At 56.8% G+C, this 14,731-nt stretch overlaps 7 protein-coding genes across 7 annotated transcripts; 2 read left to right on the top strand and 5 right to left on the bottom strand.

The window, feature by feature from the left end:
• Window positions 1–506: 506 nt before the first annotated feature.
• On the bottom strand, window positions 507–2,830 carry CDEST_02218 (uncharacterized protein). Its single transcript, XM_062918377.1, has 4 exons — window positions 1,936–2,830; window positions 1,621–1,711; window positions 975–1,519; window positions 507–907 (listed from the first exon to the last, which is right to left on the bottom strand). Exons 1-4 carry the CDS (start codon window positions 2,002–2,004, stop codon window positions 791–793), a joined length of 822 nt encoding a protein of 273 aa, XP_062774428.1. The 5' UTR covers window positions 2,005–2,830; the 3' UTR covers window positions 507–790.
• A 2,260-nt stretch (window positions 2,831–5,090) lies between these two features.
• CDEST_02217 (Putative glycosyl hydrolase family 53, glycoside hydrolase superfamily) lies at window positions 5,091–6,517 on the bottom strand. Its single transcript, XM_062918376.1, has 2 exons — window positions 6,338–6,517; window positions 5,091–6,278 (listed from the first exon to the last, which is right to left on the bottom strand). Exons 1-2 carry the CDS (start codon window positions 6,412–6,414, stop codon window positions 5,192–5,194), a joined length of 1,164 nt encoding a protein of 387 aa, XP_062774427.1. The 5' UTR covers window positions 6,415–6,517; the 3' UTR covers window positions 5,091–5,191.
• A 479-nt stretch (window positions 6,518–6,996) lies between these two features.
• Window positions 6,997–9,330, bottom strand: CDEST_02216 (Putative cwf19-like protein). The gene has a single exon (XM_062918375.1). It carries the CDS (start codon window positions 9,225–9,227, stop codon window positions 7,071–7,073), a length of 2,157 nt encoding a protein of 718 aa, XP_062774426.1. The 5' UTR covers window positions 9,228–9,330; the 3' UTR covers window positions 6,997–7,070.
• Window positions 9,331–9,497: 167 nt separating this feature from the next.
• Window positions 9,498–10,942, top strand: CDEST_02215 (Putative GPN-loop GTPase, P-loop containing nucleoside triphosphate hydrolase, GPN-loop GTPase 1). The gene is made up of 3 exons (XM_062918374.1): window positions 9,498–9,652; window positions 9,719–10,030; window positions 10,084–10,942. The coding sequence occupies exons 1-3, from the start codon at window positions 9,553–9,555 to the stop codon at window positions 10,881–10,883; spliced, it is 1,212 nt and encodes a 403-aa protein (XP_062774425.1). The 5' UTR covers window positions 9,498–9,552; the 3' UTR covers window positions 10,884–10,942.
• On the bottom strand, window positions 10,943–11,924 carry CDEST_02214 (Putative RNA polymerase archaeal subunit P/eukaryotic subunit RPABC4). Its single transcript, XM_062918373.1, has 3 exons — window positions 11,841–11,924; window positions 11,430–11,779; window positions 10,943–11,357 (listed from the first exon to the last, which is right to left on the bottom strand). Exons 2-3 carry the CDS (start codon window positions 11,630–11,632, stop codon window positions 11,333–11,335), a joined length of 228 nt encoding a protein of 75 aa, XP_062774424.1. The 5' UTR covers window positions 11,633–11,779; window positions 11,841–11,924; the 3' UTR covers window positions 10,943–11,332.
• Window positions 11,925–12,021: 97 nt separating this feature from the next.
• On the top strand, window positions 12,022–12,848 carry CDEST_02213 (Putative histidine triad (HIT) protein). Its single transcript, XM_062918372.1, has one exon. The coding sequence runs from the start codon at window positions 12,254–12,256 to the stop codon at window positions 12,833–12,835; it is 582 nt and encodes a 193-aa protein (XP_062774423.1). The 5' UTR covers window positions 12,022–12,253; the 3' UTR covers window positions 12,836–12,848.
• A 1-nt stretch (window position 12,849) lies between these two features.
• On the bottom strand, window positions 12,850–14,268 carry CDEST_02212 (Putative aldo/keto reductase, aldo-keto reductase, NADP-dependent oxidoreductase). The gene is made up of 2 exons (XM_062918371.1): window positions 13,526–14,268; window positions 12,850–13,445 (listed from the first exon to the last, which is right to left on the bottom strand). Exons 1-2 carry the CDS (start codon window positions 14,030–14,032, stop codon window positions 13,050–13,052), a joined length of 903 nt encoding a protein of 300 aa, XP_062774422.1. The 5' UTR covers window positions 14,033–14,268; the 3' UTR covers window positions 12,850–13,049.
• Between the last annotated feature and the right edge of the window lie 463 nt (window positions 14,269–14,731).

The raw sequence follows: 14,731 nt of genomic DNA, 5'->3' as shown, positions 1-14,731 counted from the left end.
CCTCTTGCTAGGTAAGGTACCTAACCTTACCTTTCTCCCTTGCCAGAGACCGCCGGAAGTGGGGAGCTCCAGACCAGCGGCGCCGCAAGATAGGAACTGCTGGCTGTGTGCCCCGCCGTGGTCTGTGACGTGATGGTAGTCTGATACCTCACAGAAACTGCGTTCCTCCCCCTCAACACCCCGGTCGCGGAGGTACAGCCTCAATTTACCAAACAGACATTTCAAGCGTTTCAACTAACGCGTTTCTCGTCTTGCCACTATAATTGGGCAATCGTCTACTTTTAGACGACAACTTTGCCGTCGGTGCCAACGCCGGCGACGAGAGCCTGGCCCAGAAAAACCCTACCCATCAGGGTTACCGGGGGTTGCTATCAAAAACGGCCCTGCAATATGGCCGAGAAAGAGGCCGGCATCTCGCAACGAAGTTGGGGTAGTCACGCCGTCCTCAGACCACTAACTGCTTGGGCACGATGAGCAATAGACGACTTCAACGAACACAGATATCCGAAATCACTGCAGTTTATTGCTGTCTTGCATAAGTGAAAATAACAGGCCTGCCCATAGCCGTAAGACCCGAGACACCAGACGCCTTGTACCCATCGAAAACACCCGGTATTGTTAAGAACGACTGAATCGCACATGCGTGGGAACCTCTCTATGAGGCCCTCCCCATCGAGCCAGTATCTAACGCCTCTGGAAATGCCTGCAGCGGAAAACGACGTGATCCAGCCCATGCCGCCTCGCAGGCCATGACACAAAGGAAATCGAGCGGGTTTGTTATGCGATACATTCAGCTGAGGCGAATGTGGTCGTCGTCGCGGGCGGCGGGACGGTTGTCGACCTCGTCCGAGGCGTTGGTCAAGGAAAGGTAGGCCGTCCAGGCGATACCGATCGTGGAGACGAAAGGCTAGCGGGCGGAACAAGTTAGCTACGACACCGCCACTCGTATTCGCATAGCTCTGACACAAACTCACCAGCTGGAACTGAACGGGCATCAGGCGGAAGTTGATGATCTGCACGGCCGGCCAGACGATGAAGTTGGCCTTCAGCGTAGGGACGTACATGTCGCGCAGCTTGTTGAGCACGGCACGGCGGCCACCGCCCTCGGCGACAGTCATGACGGAGAAAAAGCACAACAGACCAAAGGGCGCGAAGATGAGCTGGTCAAAAGCAACGCGCTTCATGGCAGGGACAAAAGCGCTCGTCTTGGTCATCGGGAAGGTCGTCGACAGGAACTTGAACCAGCGAAATTGCAGGGGCGCCATGCCGAAACCGTAGGCCATGAAACGAGTGAGGCGCTCGAAGTCGAACGGCGGCGGCAGATGCTTGGAGTCCGGAATGAGGTCCTTCTCGTAAAAGGGGTTCTTGCGGTCGAGGTCGTGGATCTCGATGGCGACGCCGTCGTTCTTGTCGAGGCCGCCAGGCTTGCGAACAGCCTTGAGGCGGAGGGCCGTAACGGTTTGAGCTGTCGTGTCGGCGATGCCTCCGAGAATGGCGTTGGTCACCATCATAGTAAGGACTGCAAGTGGAGAGGTCCATGTCAGCTTGGATTATCACGGATGTGTATCGGAGTGGCGAATAGAAATTTGGGATAGAATCCGAAATTGGGAAGAAACGTACGTGGTCGTTCATCGTAGTATTGGTTGAACTTGGATACCAACCTGGCGACGAGCGCCATTTCGATCAGTGCGATGACAGCGTGAAGCAGTGGCTGTGACGAAGGGGTGCAAGTCAGCGCAAGTTTTGAATGTGATGGTCAGTGGCGGCGAGCAACGATAGAATTAATAGCGAGCAGAGACCTGGTGCAGGCGTGGATGGAAAGAGAGACAAGAGGGACTCAGATTCAGCGTGCGAGGAATGGGACTGGTCTTGGAAGACACAAGTAGAGAAACGGGCGGGACAGATGGAACAGTGCTATGGAAGGGGTTGGCATACGAGGCGTCCGTAAATGTATTTGCTGTTGACAGCTCGGACGATGCGACGGCGAGAAAGTTCCCACGACATGATGGACTACTAGTACCCGTAGTAGTAGGATGAGGGAAAGAAGGCCCGGGGTGTGAGGTTTCTTTTTTAGATGGGGGAGGTATGCGAGCAAGCGGGCGATGGTTCGGTTTGATTTCGTCGATTCGATGGAGTATGCCGCGCTATCGACTCCTCTATTGCCTCGAAATGAGGTAACGGACAAGCAGGGAGGGAGAGGGAGGCGAGGGCTTGACGAAGGGGGCCCTTGATGGATCGAGCTCCTTTGGTGCTTCTGCAGGCTTCGACAGCTGGGTACGATGACGACAGCGTAGCAAAAGAGACGCTCGGAGGGTGTGTCGCTCTTGTGTGGTGGCGCAAAAGATGATTGGTCCGACTTCGCTCTTCGGGCGGCGGAGGCTTTATTCCTACTGGGCAGCGCGCCGAGACGAGATAATACGATATGACAGGGTAAGAGAAATTGAGCAACGACAGGAAAAGAAGTTCACCAAACTTGGCGGGAGAGATAAGGTAACGTAGGAGTGATGTGTTCCGAAGAGAAAGAATGGAAAAGGGTGGGAAGGGGCAGATTCTAAAAAGAAATGGAGCAGCACCAGCACCAGTATAACCTGTGACCATCCAAAGTACCGTACGAAGACCGTTCCGTTCCAAGATGCAATGCTTTTGCTGGGAGGAATTAAACCTAGTAAAAAAGGAACCGCTGCAGAGCCCCAAGACCCCTTCTTTCGGAGAGTGCAATTCGCGCTGCTGCTTTGCGTGCTTCAGGCGTTGGAACTCAAAGTCCGGATTCCATGGTACCGCCCATTGCCGCCCCCAGGGTTGCCAAGTCTGCTGCTCTGCTCCTCTTCATGGATGTAGGTGGATTGGATGGTGGTGGATGGTGGATGGCGAATGGTGGATGGTAAGAGGGGAAGTTGGGTTGCTTCGGGCGCACGCCATGACGCTGGCACTGTGCTGAATGTGTCGCCCGGCGCCTCTCACACCGAACTGAGCTGAGCGCTCCCCGCGGACCCGACCGTGCCGAAGCCGCCCACAAGTTCACTGCACAGTGCATCCACCGCCCTGCGCCCCTCACCAGCACCATTACCACCATCAAGCCGTCTGTCTGTCTTCTATACTCGTCTTCGGACTCCAATAACCGACCAACCTCCCTCTGCCCCTGTTGTCGTTGTTGTGGACTTCCCCATCAATTGCCATTAAGGGTCTCTGCCACTGCCCCATTCATTCATGAACCGTCCCTTGTGAACCCGACCGACGACGTTTGGCCCCGTCCTTGCACGGGAATCCCCAAACACGACTCTTGCCCTCCCGATCAATGCTCCCGTTTCATCCACGCGTACAAATAGTTGCGGGGGAGAGGACGCTGCTTCCTCCACGCCAGCGCATAGCGGTGACGTACGACGTACGGCGGTTGAAGCTTTGCTCTCGCCTGTCTCTTGGGACGAATTGACTAATGACTATTACTACAGCAAGCATGCTGGTATACTGTATGGTCAAGCGTTTTCTCACGGCTCCCAACACAAATTTCCCAACCACGTCTGATCCCCCGGAAGCAAAGTTGACGGAGTGGTACTGGTTCAAACTTTTGACGCATGAGCTTGTTAAACATAGGGGTCCTCGAGGCAGGATGAACCCTGGCCGTCTCTCCTGAATTACGCCCGTCGCAATACCGGCATTGCTACAGTACGTTCTTTTTACTTTGAACGGGGCCGCCTGTCCGTTTGGCATTGCGTTTGGCATGGTTTCTCGCCTGGCCAAATTTACAGGGGAAAAAATATCACTCTTGTAAGTTGTGGAGGGTCTGCGGAAAACACTGATTGATTAAACTCACGACTGGGTCGGGGCGCTTTCAATGCCGCCGTGGTCGATGTAGATACGTATGCCGCCCTTCGTACTGCTATTCCGGCCCGGGCTTGGGTTGAAATGATGTCCCAGCCAACCTGAGCCACACTGGTTGACTACCAGAAGCCAGTCACACATGGCTAATCATGACCGCCTTCACATGGATGCATTCAGAAATTCCTAACATTATCATCAGGTTCTAGGCACTGTGATATAGTGACTTGTCCCTGGCCCCTGTACTTTGTCTTTTCCTGTGGCCCCAAGAGATGATCGATTTGTGCGATGATATCCGCGGTCTTAGTCGTGATAGGAACTGTAATGAGATATGTAACAACATCAGCAATAATAGTTGAATCAAATCCCTGTGGATGTCTTTCAGTTATCAGAGCGCGTCATGATGACCCCTGGCTGATTGTTCTCCATCTTGAGTTACATAGAATTGACTCACTTCCTTCGTCCTTCGCCTTTGAGTGAGAGCTCTAGGATCAAGTCATTGAGTAGGCTACTGATAGAGAGTTCCAGCCGTGTTCCAGCTGCGCTACAAGGAGATCTGGAACATGGGATAAACGCAACACCGACACGGCGGAGGCCATGGCCGTTGAGCTCTATGGCGAGCTACCTCTTTGGGAGGACTCTCCAAGCAGGCATGCATATGCTGCTTTTCATGTCAAGGGACAGCTTTGTCGGCCATGGGGTTCAGGCCGTCCGGCTCTACGACGATATGCTCCAGAGCAAGGACTTTACCTTTCCTCAGAGAGCTGAATTGGAAGACCTTTTCAAATAAGCCAAGACTCGGCTGGAGCGCGCGCGCAACGACCAGAGTGGCATCGACGTTGAAGTCAATAAGAAGCTGCAGGTTGAAGTCACAACTGAAGGTGTCACCCGCCGACGATTTCCTACTAGTGCCAGCAGTATGACCATGGAGCAGATCTATGATGCTCGGATCCAAGACTTACACGACCAGTTGAACGCCGAGGTCGAAGCTGCGACTAAGGCCGGGGACGGGAGCGACACCGGCAACATAAGCACTTCAACTCCTCAATCCAGCCAGATTCCGTGCTCGACGGACACGTTTCAACCGACCACTGTGCACGAGAACGTATCGCAGCGCACCAACAGTTCGGGGCATCGGCATATCGAACTTTGACATAGATCTCGACGATGACAGCCAACCCCTACCAGATATTGCCAGACATGACGAGTTGTTTGAAAAGAAGCGCCAAGGGAATGGAACACCATGTCGTTCGACTTGCAGTCGCAAGGGAGGGCCTGGGACAGTTGAGTGACATATAAGCTACTAGGTACCTAGGTACCTGGATTATGTACTAGTGTCTAGGTATGTGCTGTACCGAGGCAATGGTCTGCTCCACTAATCCAGGAAAACATTCACACTCTCTCTCGAGTATCCTACCGTCCTCGGCCACGCGCTATAGTCCGCTTCGAACAGAATAGCATCATTACAATCGCTTCCAAGAGATGTATTGTTGAGCCAGGGGCTTTCCCAGTACCACACACCGCGTCCGAGGCCTCTCGGAGCCTCTCTGACGATGCGGATGACCTCTGCCATCCACTGAATCTGGCCGGCGACGCTGTAGGGGATGCTCGGCTCGGAGGACTCCGGGATCGGGTTCCAGCGGCCGTCGCACACGGCCGGGTAGTCCGTCTCGACGACCTGCATGGGCTTGTTGTACTTGTCGGCCATGACGCGCAGGACCTCACGCAGGTTGGCGAATGTGGCCGAGGTGCCGTAGAAGGGGTAGAAGCTGAAGCCGAAGCTATCCCAGGCCGACAGGGGCACGCCGTTGTCGACGAGGGCGCCGTACCAGCGCTCCTGCAGCGTCCGGTTCCAGCCGTTGTCGAGGTGCAGCATGACCTCGGGCTTGGGCACGCCGGCGCAGGTGGCGTCCTTGACACCGGCGCGGGCCGCCTTGTAGAGCGTAGCGAGATTGGAGAAGTTGGCTACCGTCGCCGACCACGGCTGCACATCGACCGAGACGCGTCCCAGCGGCCAGATCATGCCGTGGCGGATCTCGTTGCCGAGTGAGACGATGTCGAGGGTTACGCCGGCGTCCCGGAACGCCACGAGTGTCTCGCGGACATACTCGCGCAGCCGACCCGCCAGCGGCTCCAGCTCCGTCGGCCACGCCGCCGGCGCCGGCTGCTTCTGCGGGTCGGCCCAGCTGTCGGAGAAGTGGAAGTCAAGGAAGATGCGCTGGCCCTTGGCCTGGAACCGCTTTGCGAGGTCGATGGTGTAGTTGAGCCCGTACGTGCCATCGGGCGGGTCCACCCACAGCCGGAGCCGCACGCCGTTCATGCCGCCGTCGGCGAGGATGTCGTCGGCCGGCCGCTCCTGGTTGCCGCGCGCCGTGTCCACGAAGACGTTTTGCGACTCCTCAAGCATCTTCAGCGAGCTGAGATCGTGGCCCTTGTAAAAGAAGGGCTTCTCATCGCCTTGGCTGGAGGGGCTGTCGTCAGATGACGGTGGTCATGCTGGAATTCTGTCTGTTTGACTTACTTGATGGCCTCGGCGGCCGGGGCTGCCATCGCCAGAGCCGTGAGGCTCAGGAGAGAAAGCAGTCTTCTTGCGATCATGATGAAGTGTGGTCTCACAGCCGCTGATACCGAGAGCCCTCTACTGACCTACTACCGACTGCTCCCCTTTATATACACGCACATCTCCCTAACCCCTCACCGCCGTGCCCACAAGCCAAAGTCGAACCATCATTTTCAGTCACCTGCCAAGGTTGAAATAAACGCAAGCGAGCTGTCATGGGTCTCGGCAATCTTTTATTTTCTCTCTCGGTCCAACGCGACGTTGGACCGAACATGCCAGCGAGAGCGAATACTCAAAACAGCAGCGAACAAATTGGAGACGGCCCGAACTGCGGGGACAATCGCGGGGTTGCTGGGGAGAGACTCCATCCGTGTCCATCACCCCCGGCTTGACGATTGGTGCGCCTGAATAAGGTGCCCTTGTCGCCTCCCGCAATTTCGGTCAATGTGCCCCCAACGAGTTACTCACGGCGTGTCATCTGCTATGTCCGCCGTCGTGCCAAGCTCCATATGGTCTGGCTCGTCTGGCTTCACCGGTCGGCGGGCTGGCGGGTCCTGAAGCTTGGAGAAAAGATTGCTCCAAGGGGGGGGGGGGGGGGGGGTCTAGAACCATGCTTTCACGGCTTTTCTCAACCGAGGTATTCTTATTGATCCCATCCTCACCCTATCTATTCAGTTCCGATGACAACATCCAGCTAGCCGTCGGCCAAGACTCGGGTCCAGTCAAACTTCCTCCACTTCTTGTTAAATCCCTCGACTCGGCGATCGCCCTTGTTCCACCGCCCCTGTCTCTTGATCACGTCCGGGCCGACGTCCAGTATGCCCCCGATAATCTCCCTCGCAAAGAGGTCGCCCTTCGGCCAGCGGTTGGCGTTTTCCACAACATGGCCGAGGCCGCCGTCGAGCGTGAACCACACGTGGAAGTAGGGCATCTCCTTGGCGATGCTCCGCCGGAACGCCATCCTGCCCATGCCATCTCGGGCCCTGGCAGCCGTGTCGATGATCTTTTGGTGCTGCGACCACTCGTCATCCGTGGTGAGGAAGGCCTCCTTGAAGTACGCCGGGGCTGTGGCGCCCTCCTCGTAGGGAATGGGCACAGCCATCATGGCGGCGTGGAGATGCCTCTGCGGCGCTGCTGCGTTCTCATAAAAAATGACCTCCTGTCCCTTCTCGTGGTACATCCTCGTGAGCGACTTCATAAAGTTCCGGATCTCTTCCCATTCGTCATCGTCGCACTCAACGAGGTTCTTGCGATGCGCCATAGGCACAATGACGGCGCCACCTTCGCTGACCTCCGGTTCCGTCGGCAGCGTCAAAAAGACGCGCGTACCGAGAGAAACAACCGGTGCCAAGGGCGGCTGGCCCTTGTCCTCGTGATGGCACAGCGGACAGTTGTCCAGTATCCGCGACACCTTCTGGTACTCGTTGACGGCCACATTCTTGAGATTGACCTCGGACTTGTGCACCCGCTTCGCGAGCTTGTCGGCGTTCTCGTCCATGTAGTCGAGGTCGTTGTCGAACTTGCCGTCCTTGGCGATGCGCTCAGCAAGTCGCATGCCCTCGCCGCCGGCTTGACCGCGTGTTCTGCGCTCCTCGCGGACCATGTCTTCGATTGACATGTCCTCGTTCGCTTCCACGTTCCCGCGCTCTTGGCCGCGCTTGTTCTCGATGGCCTTGACTTCGCCACGGGTTCCAGCCAGCATCCTGTTATCCATGACGCCCAGGACGACCGATTGCGGCCCGTTGGTGGCAAAGCTGGCCGCAGCTTGGTTGTATTCGGCTTCCAATTTGGCAGCATCCGGCGCCTTGCGCAGCTTGGCCTTCATCATCAGAGCTCGCAGCCTGTTTAATGCGGTCTGGTCCATAGGGGTGTGCTGCATGGCGTCGTCAGGAATAACGGTGCCCTGTTCAAACATTTCGGCGCCGTCTCGTGCGACGCGTTGCCGTTCGGATGCCCTGTCAACGCGGTGCTTTTCCAGGCGCTCGCGGTACAAGTCGCCAGTCGGCTTCTCCTTACCCACATATCCCTCGCCGTACACCTTGCGACGATCCATCTCAATCTTCTCCTCCCTGGCGTCGTCGAAATCCTGCAAGTCGCCAAACCTCTCCAGAGCAATGTCCTCAACCGATCGTCCAGACTCCTCTGCCATAGAATACACGCCCTTAAGCTTGGTCATGCGCCACTGAGAACCATTATCCCCAAACGTGTAGTTGATAGTTCTCTCTGCTGGTGGGAGCTTTTCATCCAACGTCGTGACATTGCTCAGATCACCAAACTCTCTGTTGATTTCCCTTTCGTGAATGACTCTGACCGGTTCTTCCTTTGGTGGCGGCTTGGTCTCCTCCTTTTTGCGCTGGACATAGTCGATGTCGAGGGCCGATGGGGCAGTCATCCAGCTATCGCGTACGAGCGGCGCGTCTGCAGTCTTGCCTTGAGGCGTGGCTTCCTCGTCGGGTATTGGCAAGTCTTCCTTAGGGTCCGTTGTCTTCTTGTTCTTCTCGCTGTGGCGCTCGTTTTCTCTATCTCTGTGTCTGTGCCTTGACCGCCGCTCTTCGTCGTCTTTCGAATGGCGAGATCGCTTGTGTCTGTGGCCATCCTCCTCGTCCTCTTCGTGTCGTCGCGATCTGTGATGACGATGTCTATCATGATCTCGGTCGCGTTCCCGATCCTTGTCACGATCTCCATGACTGTCCCTCTCCCGATCGCGTTCTCGATGTTTGTCGGAAGACCTCTCGCGGTGATGATGCCGATGCTTCTTCCTCTGTCTGCGCTCTTCTTTCTCGCGTTCTATGCGCTCCTTCTCTCCCTTTTCGGCGGCGAGAGCTTTTTCAAACTCATCAAGGCCATCCATGGTTGCTCGAGCATGCGGTACGGAGCCGGCGAGGATTGACTTGAGCAGTCGCTGCAGTGGGCTGTTTGTTTTCACTGATTCAAGGCAGAAGAACGGGTTGGCGATGCAGGCCGGACGTCACTCGTCAGCACGGGCCATTGAGATTTTAAATCCGATTGGGGGGCGTCTGATTAGAGATTTACAGGGGGTCTCATCCACTCTGACGCCCCGCGCGGGGCACTCAGCTCTTCTACAGTATCTCTTCCAGAACTTTTTTTTCTTAGCGGTCGCAGCAACACCCGTGCAAGCCGCATACTACACACTCGACATCATCATCACCACCAAAATGGCTTCAACATCCGCAGCCGCACCCGCTGAGAATGCGTCCGCGCAGGAAAATGTTCCCACCAATACGCCTACCTCCATCGTCGTTGTCGGCATGGCTGGTGAGACCAATCCCTTCTACTCCCCGCAATCCGGACTGTCACGCTGACCAATACTCCCTCCCACAGGTTCCGGCAAGACGACCTTCATGCGACGCATCAACTCTTACCTGCACGGCAAGCAAGATCCGCCGTATGTCATCAACCTGGACCCGGCCGTTCTCAATGTCCCCTTCGAGAGCAACATCGACATTCGCGACTCGGTCAACTACGAGGAAGTTATGAAGCAGTACAACCTGGGCCCCAACGGTGGAATCTTGACGTCCTTGAACCTCTTTGCCACAAAGGTCGACCAGATCGTCAACCTGCTGGAGAAGCGCGCAGCTCCGGACCCCGAGAACCCGAACAAGAAGCCTATCAACAACATTCTTGTTGACACACGTGAGTCTATGCCGGCCACTTACCTGCCAGCTCATGAGTTAACAGCACCGCAGCCGGACAGATCGAGGTCTTTGTCTGGTCCGCCAGTGGAACCATCCTCCTCGAGTCTCTCGCCTCTTCATTCCCGACCGTCATCGCCTATGTCATCGACACGCCGCGAACCACTTCCACAAGCACATTTATGAGCAACATGTTGTACGCCTGCAGTATTCTCTACAAGACCAAACTCCCCATGATCCTGGTCTTCAACAAGACCGATGTGCAGGACGCGACTTTTGCGAAGGAGTGGATGACGGACTTCGAGGCTTTCCAGGCCGCCCTTCAGCGGGATGAGATGAGCGATGTCATCGGCGGCTACGAGACGTCAGAAGGCGGCAGCGGCGGCAGTGGCTACATGGGCAGTCTTCTCAACTCGATGAGCCTCATGCTGGAAGAGTTCTACTCCCACCTCAGCTTCGTGCCCGTCAGCTCGCGCCTCGGAACGGGTATGGACGAGTTCTTCGCGGCCGTGGAAGAGAAGGCGGCCGAGTTCAAGCAGGACTACCTCCCCGAGCTCCAGCGCAGGCGACAGGAGCGGGAGGAGAAGAAGCGCCAGGCTCGTGAGCATGAGCTGGACAAGATGATGAAGGGTATGTCTGTGGACGCGGGCAAGAAGTCGATGGTCGTCAAGCCCGTAGATGACGACGATGACGGAATCGACGTGGCTAGCGACGTTGACGACGACGATATGCCGGATGACGAGGATGACCGGGAAGGCCTCCAGGCCCGTTACGAGGCGGCCATGGAGGCCGAGGGCGATTCAATCATGGCTGATGGCAGCTTCGCAAAGTACCTGCACACGCGGCCGACGTGATGGCCAGTCAGGATGAGACACGTTTTTGCACATAGGAAGAAGCTCGGGCAGGGGACGGCGTTTTTAAGACTGGTTGCTGCATTATCATGAGATACCTCGAAAAGGAAGAACAGGTGCAGAAAGTTGCCTTGCTCTATGAATTGATTTTGACCCCCCAATCCGTAACTCCTGCAGATCTCGGCGCCCTTTGATGTGTTTTTTTTTTTTTTTTTGGTTCAGATCGCGGGCGGCCGAAGTGCGCTCGTGCGCCGAGACAATTCCTCCTCGGCATTCTTCTGGTGGAACGCCCATTCTTCATCATGAGCGACCCAGTGAACCCACGGCATGAGGTCTCATACGGTATCAACCCTCGGATCTGTGTAAGAATCCCGCCCAGCATCCCAAGCTCCTCCCGGTGCTCGTTCATCCTCGCGTTGCGTATACATTGAAACATCCCCGGTTGAACGGCATCATCTCGCCTCAAACTGAACCATTCTGCAATGAAAGAAAAAAAGGAGTCAGCACAAGCCATCGCGCGCAGAATCTCGGAGCTCTTGTGGGACTCACCTCTTGGTACGCTCCTTGTACAAGATACGGCAACCGCACTCCTTGCAGCGGATGGGGTCAGCGCGACGCAGCTGGAACTTGAGGCCGCAGTCGCCGCAGAGGTACTGCATCTGGGGGCCCTCGGCGCCGTAGGAGGTGTAGGCAGCCGCACTAGGGGCGGAGGTCGCGCCGGCGGTGGGGACTTGGTAGGCTTCGCGAGACATCTTGTTCCTCGTTCTTCGGTGGTTTGAGATTCCTTAAAGAGGAGGGGGTCGTTCGTTCGGGGAGGGCGAGAGGTTGTGAGGCGCGTCGGATGGGGCGGCGGCGGTTTTCTTCTTCACGACGGACTGGATTGGAAATGCAGAGGTGGGCTGGATGACAATTTGTTAGGCGGTGAAGGCGCATCGGGACGGCAGAAAAGGTTCAGCCTACCAAGGTTTTGAGCGGTGTGAGGCCTGGCCATTAGCACCTGTGGCACCCAGCCCGTCGGGGGGTATGGAGCGCAACGGGACCTCCGGTATGGCCCACTTCCCGAGGTTGTCGGTGTTTACTGCCGCCCAGCTTGCCGGGACCTGGTAGGAAACAAATCGTGGACATGCAGCACGCCAGCAAACCCCCCCGTCTCTTCGAACCATCCTCCTTTAATGACTTCACCGACTGGTTGACTGTCAAATATTTCCAGGTCCCACATCCGGTCAGCGAGGACACGGCAATGCTTCAGATCCCGACATAGCCAGAAGCTATTGTATACGCCCGCACCCCCCAATAATGCCCGATCCTTCTTCGACACCCTCTACGACGGCCTTCACCCCCATCACGACAACACCGTTCGCCGGCAGCCCATCATGACGCCCGCCGCACAATTCGACGCCGGTGTGGAACCACCCGAATCGCAATGCCCCTTCTGCGTGATCGCGACCGAGTACCCGGCCTACGATCCTGCGACGCCGCCCCAGGACGACGCGACGCTCGATCCGAACCGCATTCCGACGCCCGCCTTTGTCGTACTTTCGACCCCGACCCTCATCGCTTTCCTCGACATCCTCCCGCTATCACGCGGCCACCTCCTTCTCTGCCCTCGCTCGCACCGCCCGAAGCTCACCGATGCCTCGCCCGATGAGTCGGCCGAGATGGGCCGCTACCTGCGCGTGCTGTCCAACGCGCTCGCGCGCACGACAGGCGTTGAGGACTGGAACGTCGTGCAGAACAACGGCGCCGCCGCCGCTCAAGTCGTCATGCACATGCACTTCCATCTCATTCCGCGCCCTGAGATCCGTGCGAGCGGCCGCTATAGCGAGAGCTTCACCATGTTTGGCCGCGGCCGGAGGGAGGAGCTGGACGAGGAGGACGCCGAGCACTTTGCCAAGGAGCTGCGGGAGAACGTGGCCGATATCATGAGGGAAGAGAAGCACAAGTCCAAACTTTGAAGAAGGGTAACCCCAAAAAAATTAAATTTGAACGTCATTTATTCGTTTCGTATATGGGGACTTTTGAGCCCGAGCTGCCGCCTATCGCAGCAATTTGTCACGCCGTAGCGCTGTTTTACTCCCTTTTTTCTTTTAACTTGTCCATTTCTCATACTCATTATATGAGTTTCTACCTGGTCACAACCACACCGTCCTGTCTATCTGACCCGCACGTTTACTCATCATCACCGAAAAAGACCTTGACGCCATCCGGAAGGAAGGTGCCGTCGCAGACCTTGAAGCGGTCGGGGATAGCCGAGATCTTGCTGATCTCGTCGTCGGTCAGGGACCAGCCGTCGAGGTCGTAGTTGGCCTTAATGCGGCCCTCAGAGACGGACTTGGGGATGACGCTAACATCTCTGGCGAGGCCCCACTGGAGGAGGACCTGCTGGGGAGTGCGACCCTTGGCCTTTGCGATTTCAAGCAGGGTCTGGTTGGTGTAGAGGGGCGAGTCGGTGCTGCCGAGGCACGAGTAGGCAGTGGCGTGGATGCCCTTGGACTTGCAGTAGTCGAGGAGCTTGGGGGAAGGGTTGCAAGGGTGGAGCTCGATCTGGTTCACCGCGGGAACGACCTTGGGTTCTGTGTCAGTGGCCGAAGTTTCTTCTCCCAATGACGGACGGGGGACCGTCGCAGAAGACAGCTACAACTTACCTTGGTCTGGGGGTCTTTGAGGAGGCGCTCGAGGTGGGTGAGGCCAAAGTTGGAGACACCAATGTTCCTGACCTTGCCGGTGCCGACGAGCTTCTGCAGCTCGCGCCAGGTGTCGACGAAGTCCCAGTCGGGGTAGTGCTTCTTCAGGTCGTCGGGGTCGGTGCTGGAAGGCCAGTGCATGAGGTAGAGGTCGACGTAGTCGGTCTGGAGGTTCTCAAGGGACTTGGCAATGGCCTCCGGGACGCGCTTATGCCAAGGGTTGTCGAGCTTGGTGGTAAGCCAGATGTCCTCGCGGGGCACGCCCGAGGCCTTGATGCCGTCACCAACCTCCTTCTCATTGCCGTAGGCGAAGGCGGTGTCGATGTGACGGTAGCCGTTCTTCAGGGCGGCCTCGACGGCGAGCTTGACCTCGTTCGGCTTGGACTGCCAGGTGCCCAGACCGATGGCGGGGATCTTGTCGCCCGTGTTGAGGGTGAAGGTACGGGTGGTCTGCTTGACGTCGGCCATGATTGCGGTCTACAGTAATTGGAGATGAGAGGATGGGGGTATCACAGAGGGAGGAGAAGTAAGTCGAAATGGAGAGAGAAGAGTATTGTAGAACGTCAAGAGCGAGATGCGTCTGCGGCGAAAGAGAGTTCTTTTGTATGCGAACAACACGGAGGAATCACTCAGTCACTTATCAGAGAAGAGAAGGAAGGAGGAAGGGGCGTGGGGAGGGGAGGGGATCCAAGCAAGGAAGCGGGTGCGTGTTGTGCTCCCTCGGCACTCTTTCCACCTCGTCCCGCATCTTCTTGTCGGAAACCACGTTGCTATCTGCGCAGGAGAGACTACAGAGTGCAGATACAGATTACAGTACTTGGCTACCTACCCAATCCAGTCAGTCCTGAGGTATCCCCTTGGGGTTTGCGCAAGTGTACTCTGTGAGTAGGACAGAGACGAGAGGAAGGTCCAGTCCATTGAGTTGCCGCGCCGCATTCCATCCTATCCCACCAGCGTCCCATGTCCCCTCCAAAGCCCCCTGATCCCGCCCCCCGAATTGCCCCTCCCCCCACCTCGTGAGCGCCCGGGAATGACGCAGTATGAAAGTGACCGGGGCCCAGGGGGGTACTTTTACTCCATGCACCTCTGATAACCCGGTGCACGGGAAACATGGTACGCCGCCCTATCGGCGTTGAGCCTTTTCGTCTCTTTTTCCTTCCCTGAGCC

Source organism: Colletotrichum destructivum, chromosome 2 (genome assembly GCF_034447905.1).
Source record: "Colletotrichum destructivum chromosome 2, complete sequence".
Taxonomy (NCBI): domain Eukaryota; kingdom Fungi; phylum Ascomycota; class Sordariomycetes; order Glomerellales; family Glomerellaceae; genus Colletotrichum; species Colletotrichum destructivum.
The sequence above is the reverse complement of the archived record's forward strand: the minus strand, read 5'-3'. Positions and strand labels throughout refer to the sequence as shown.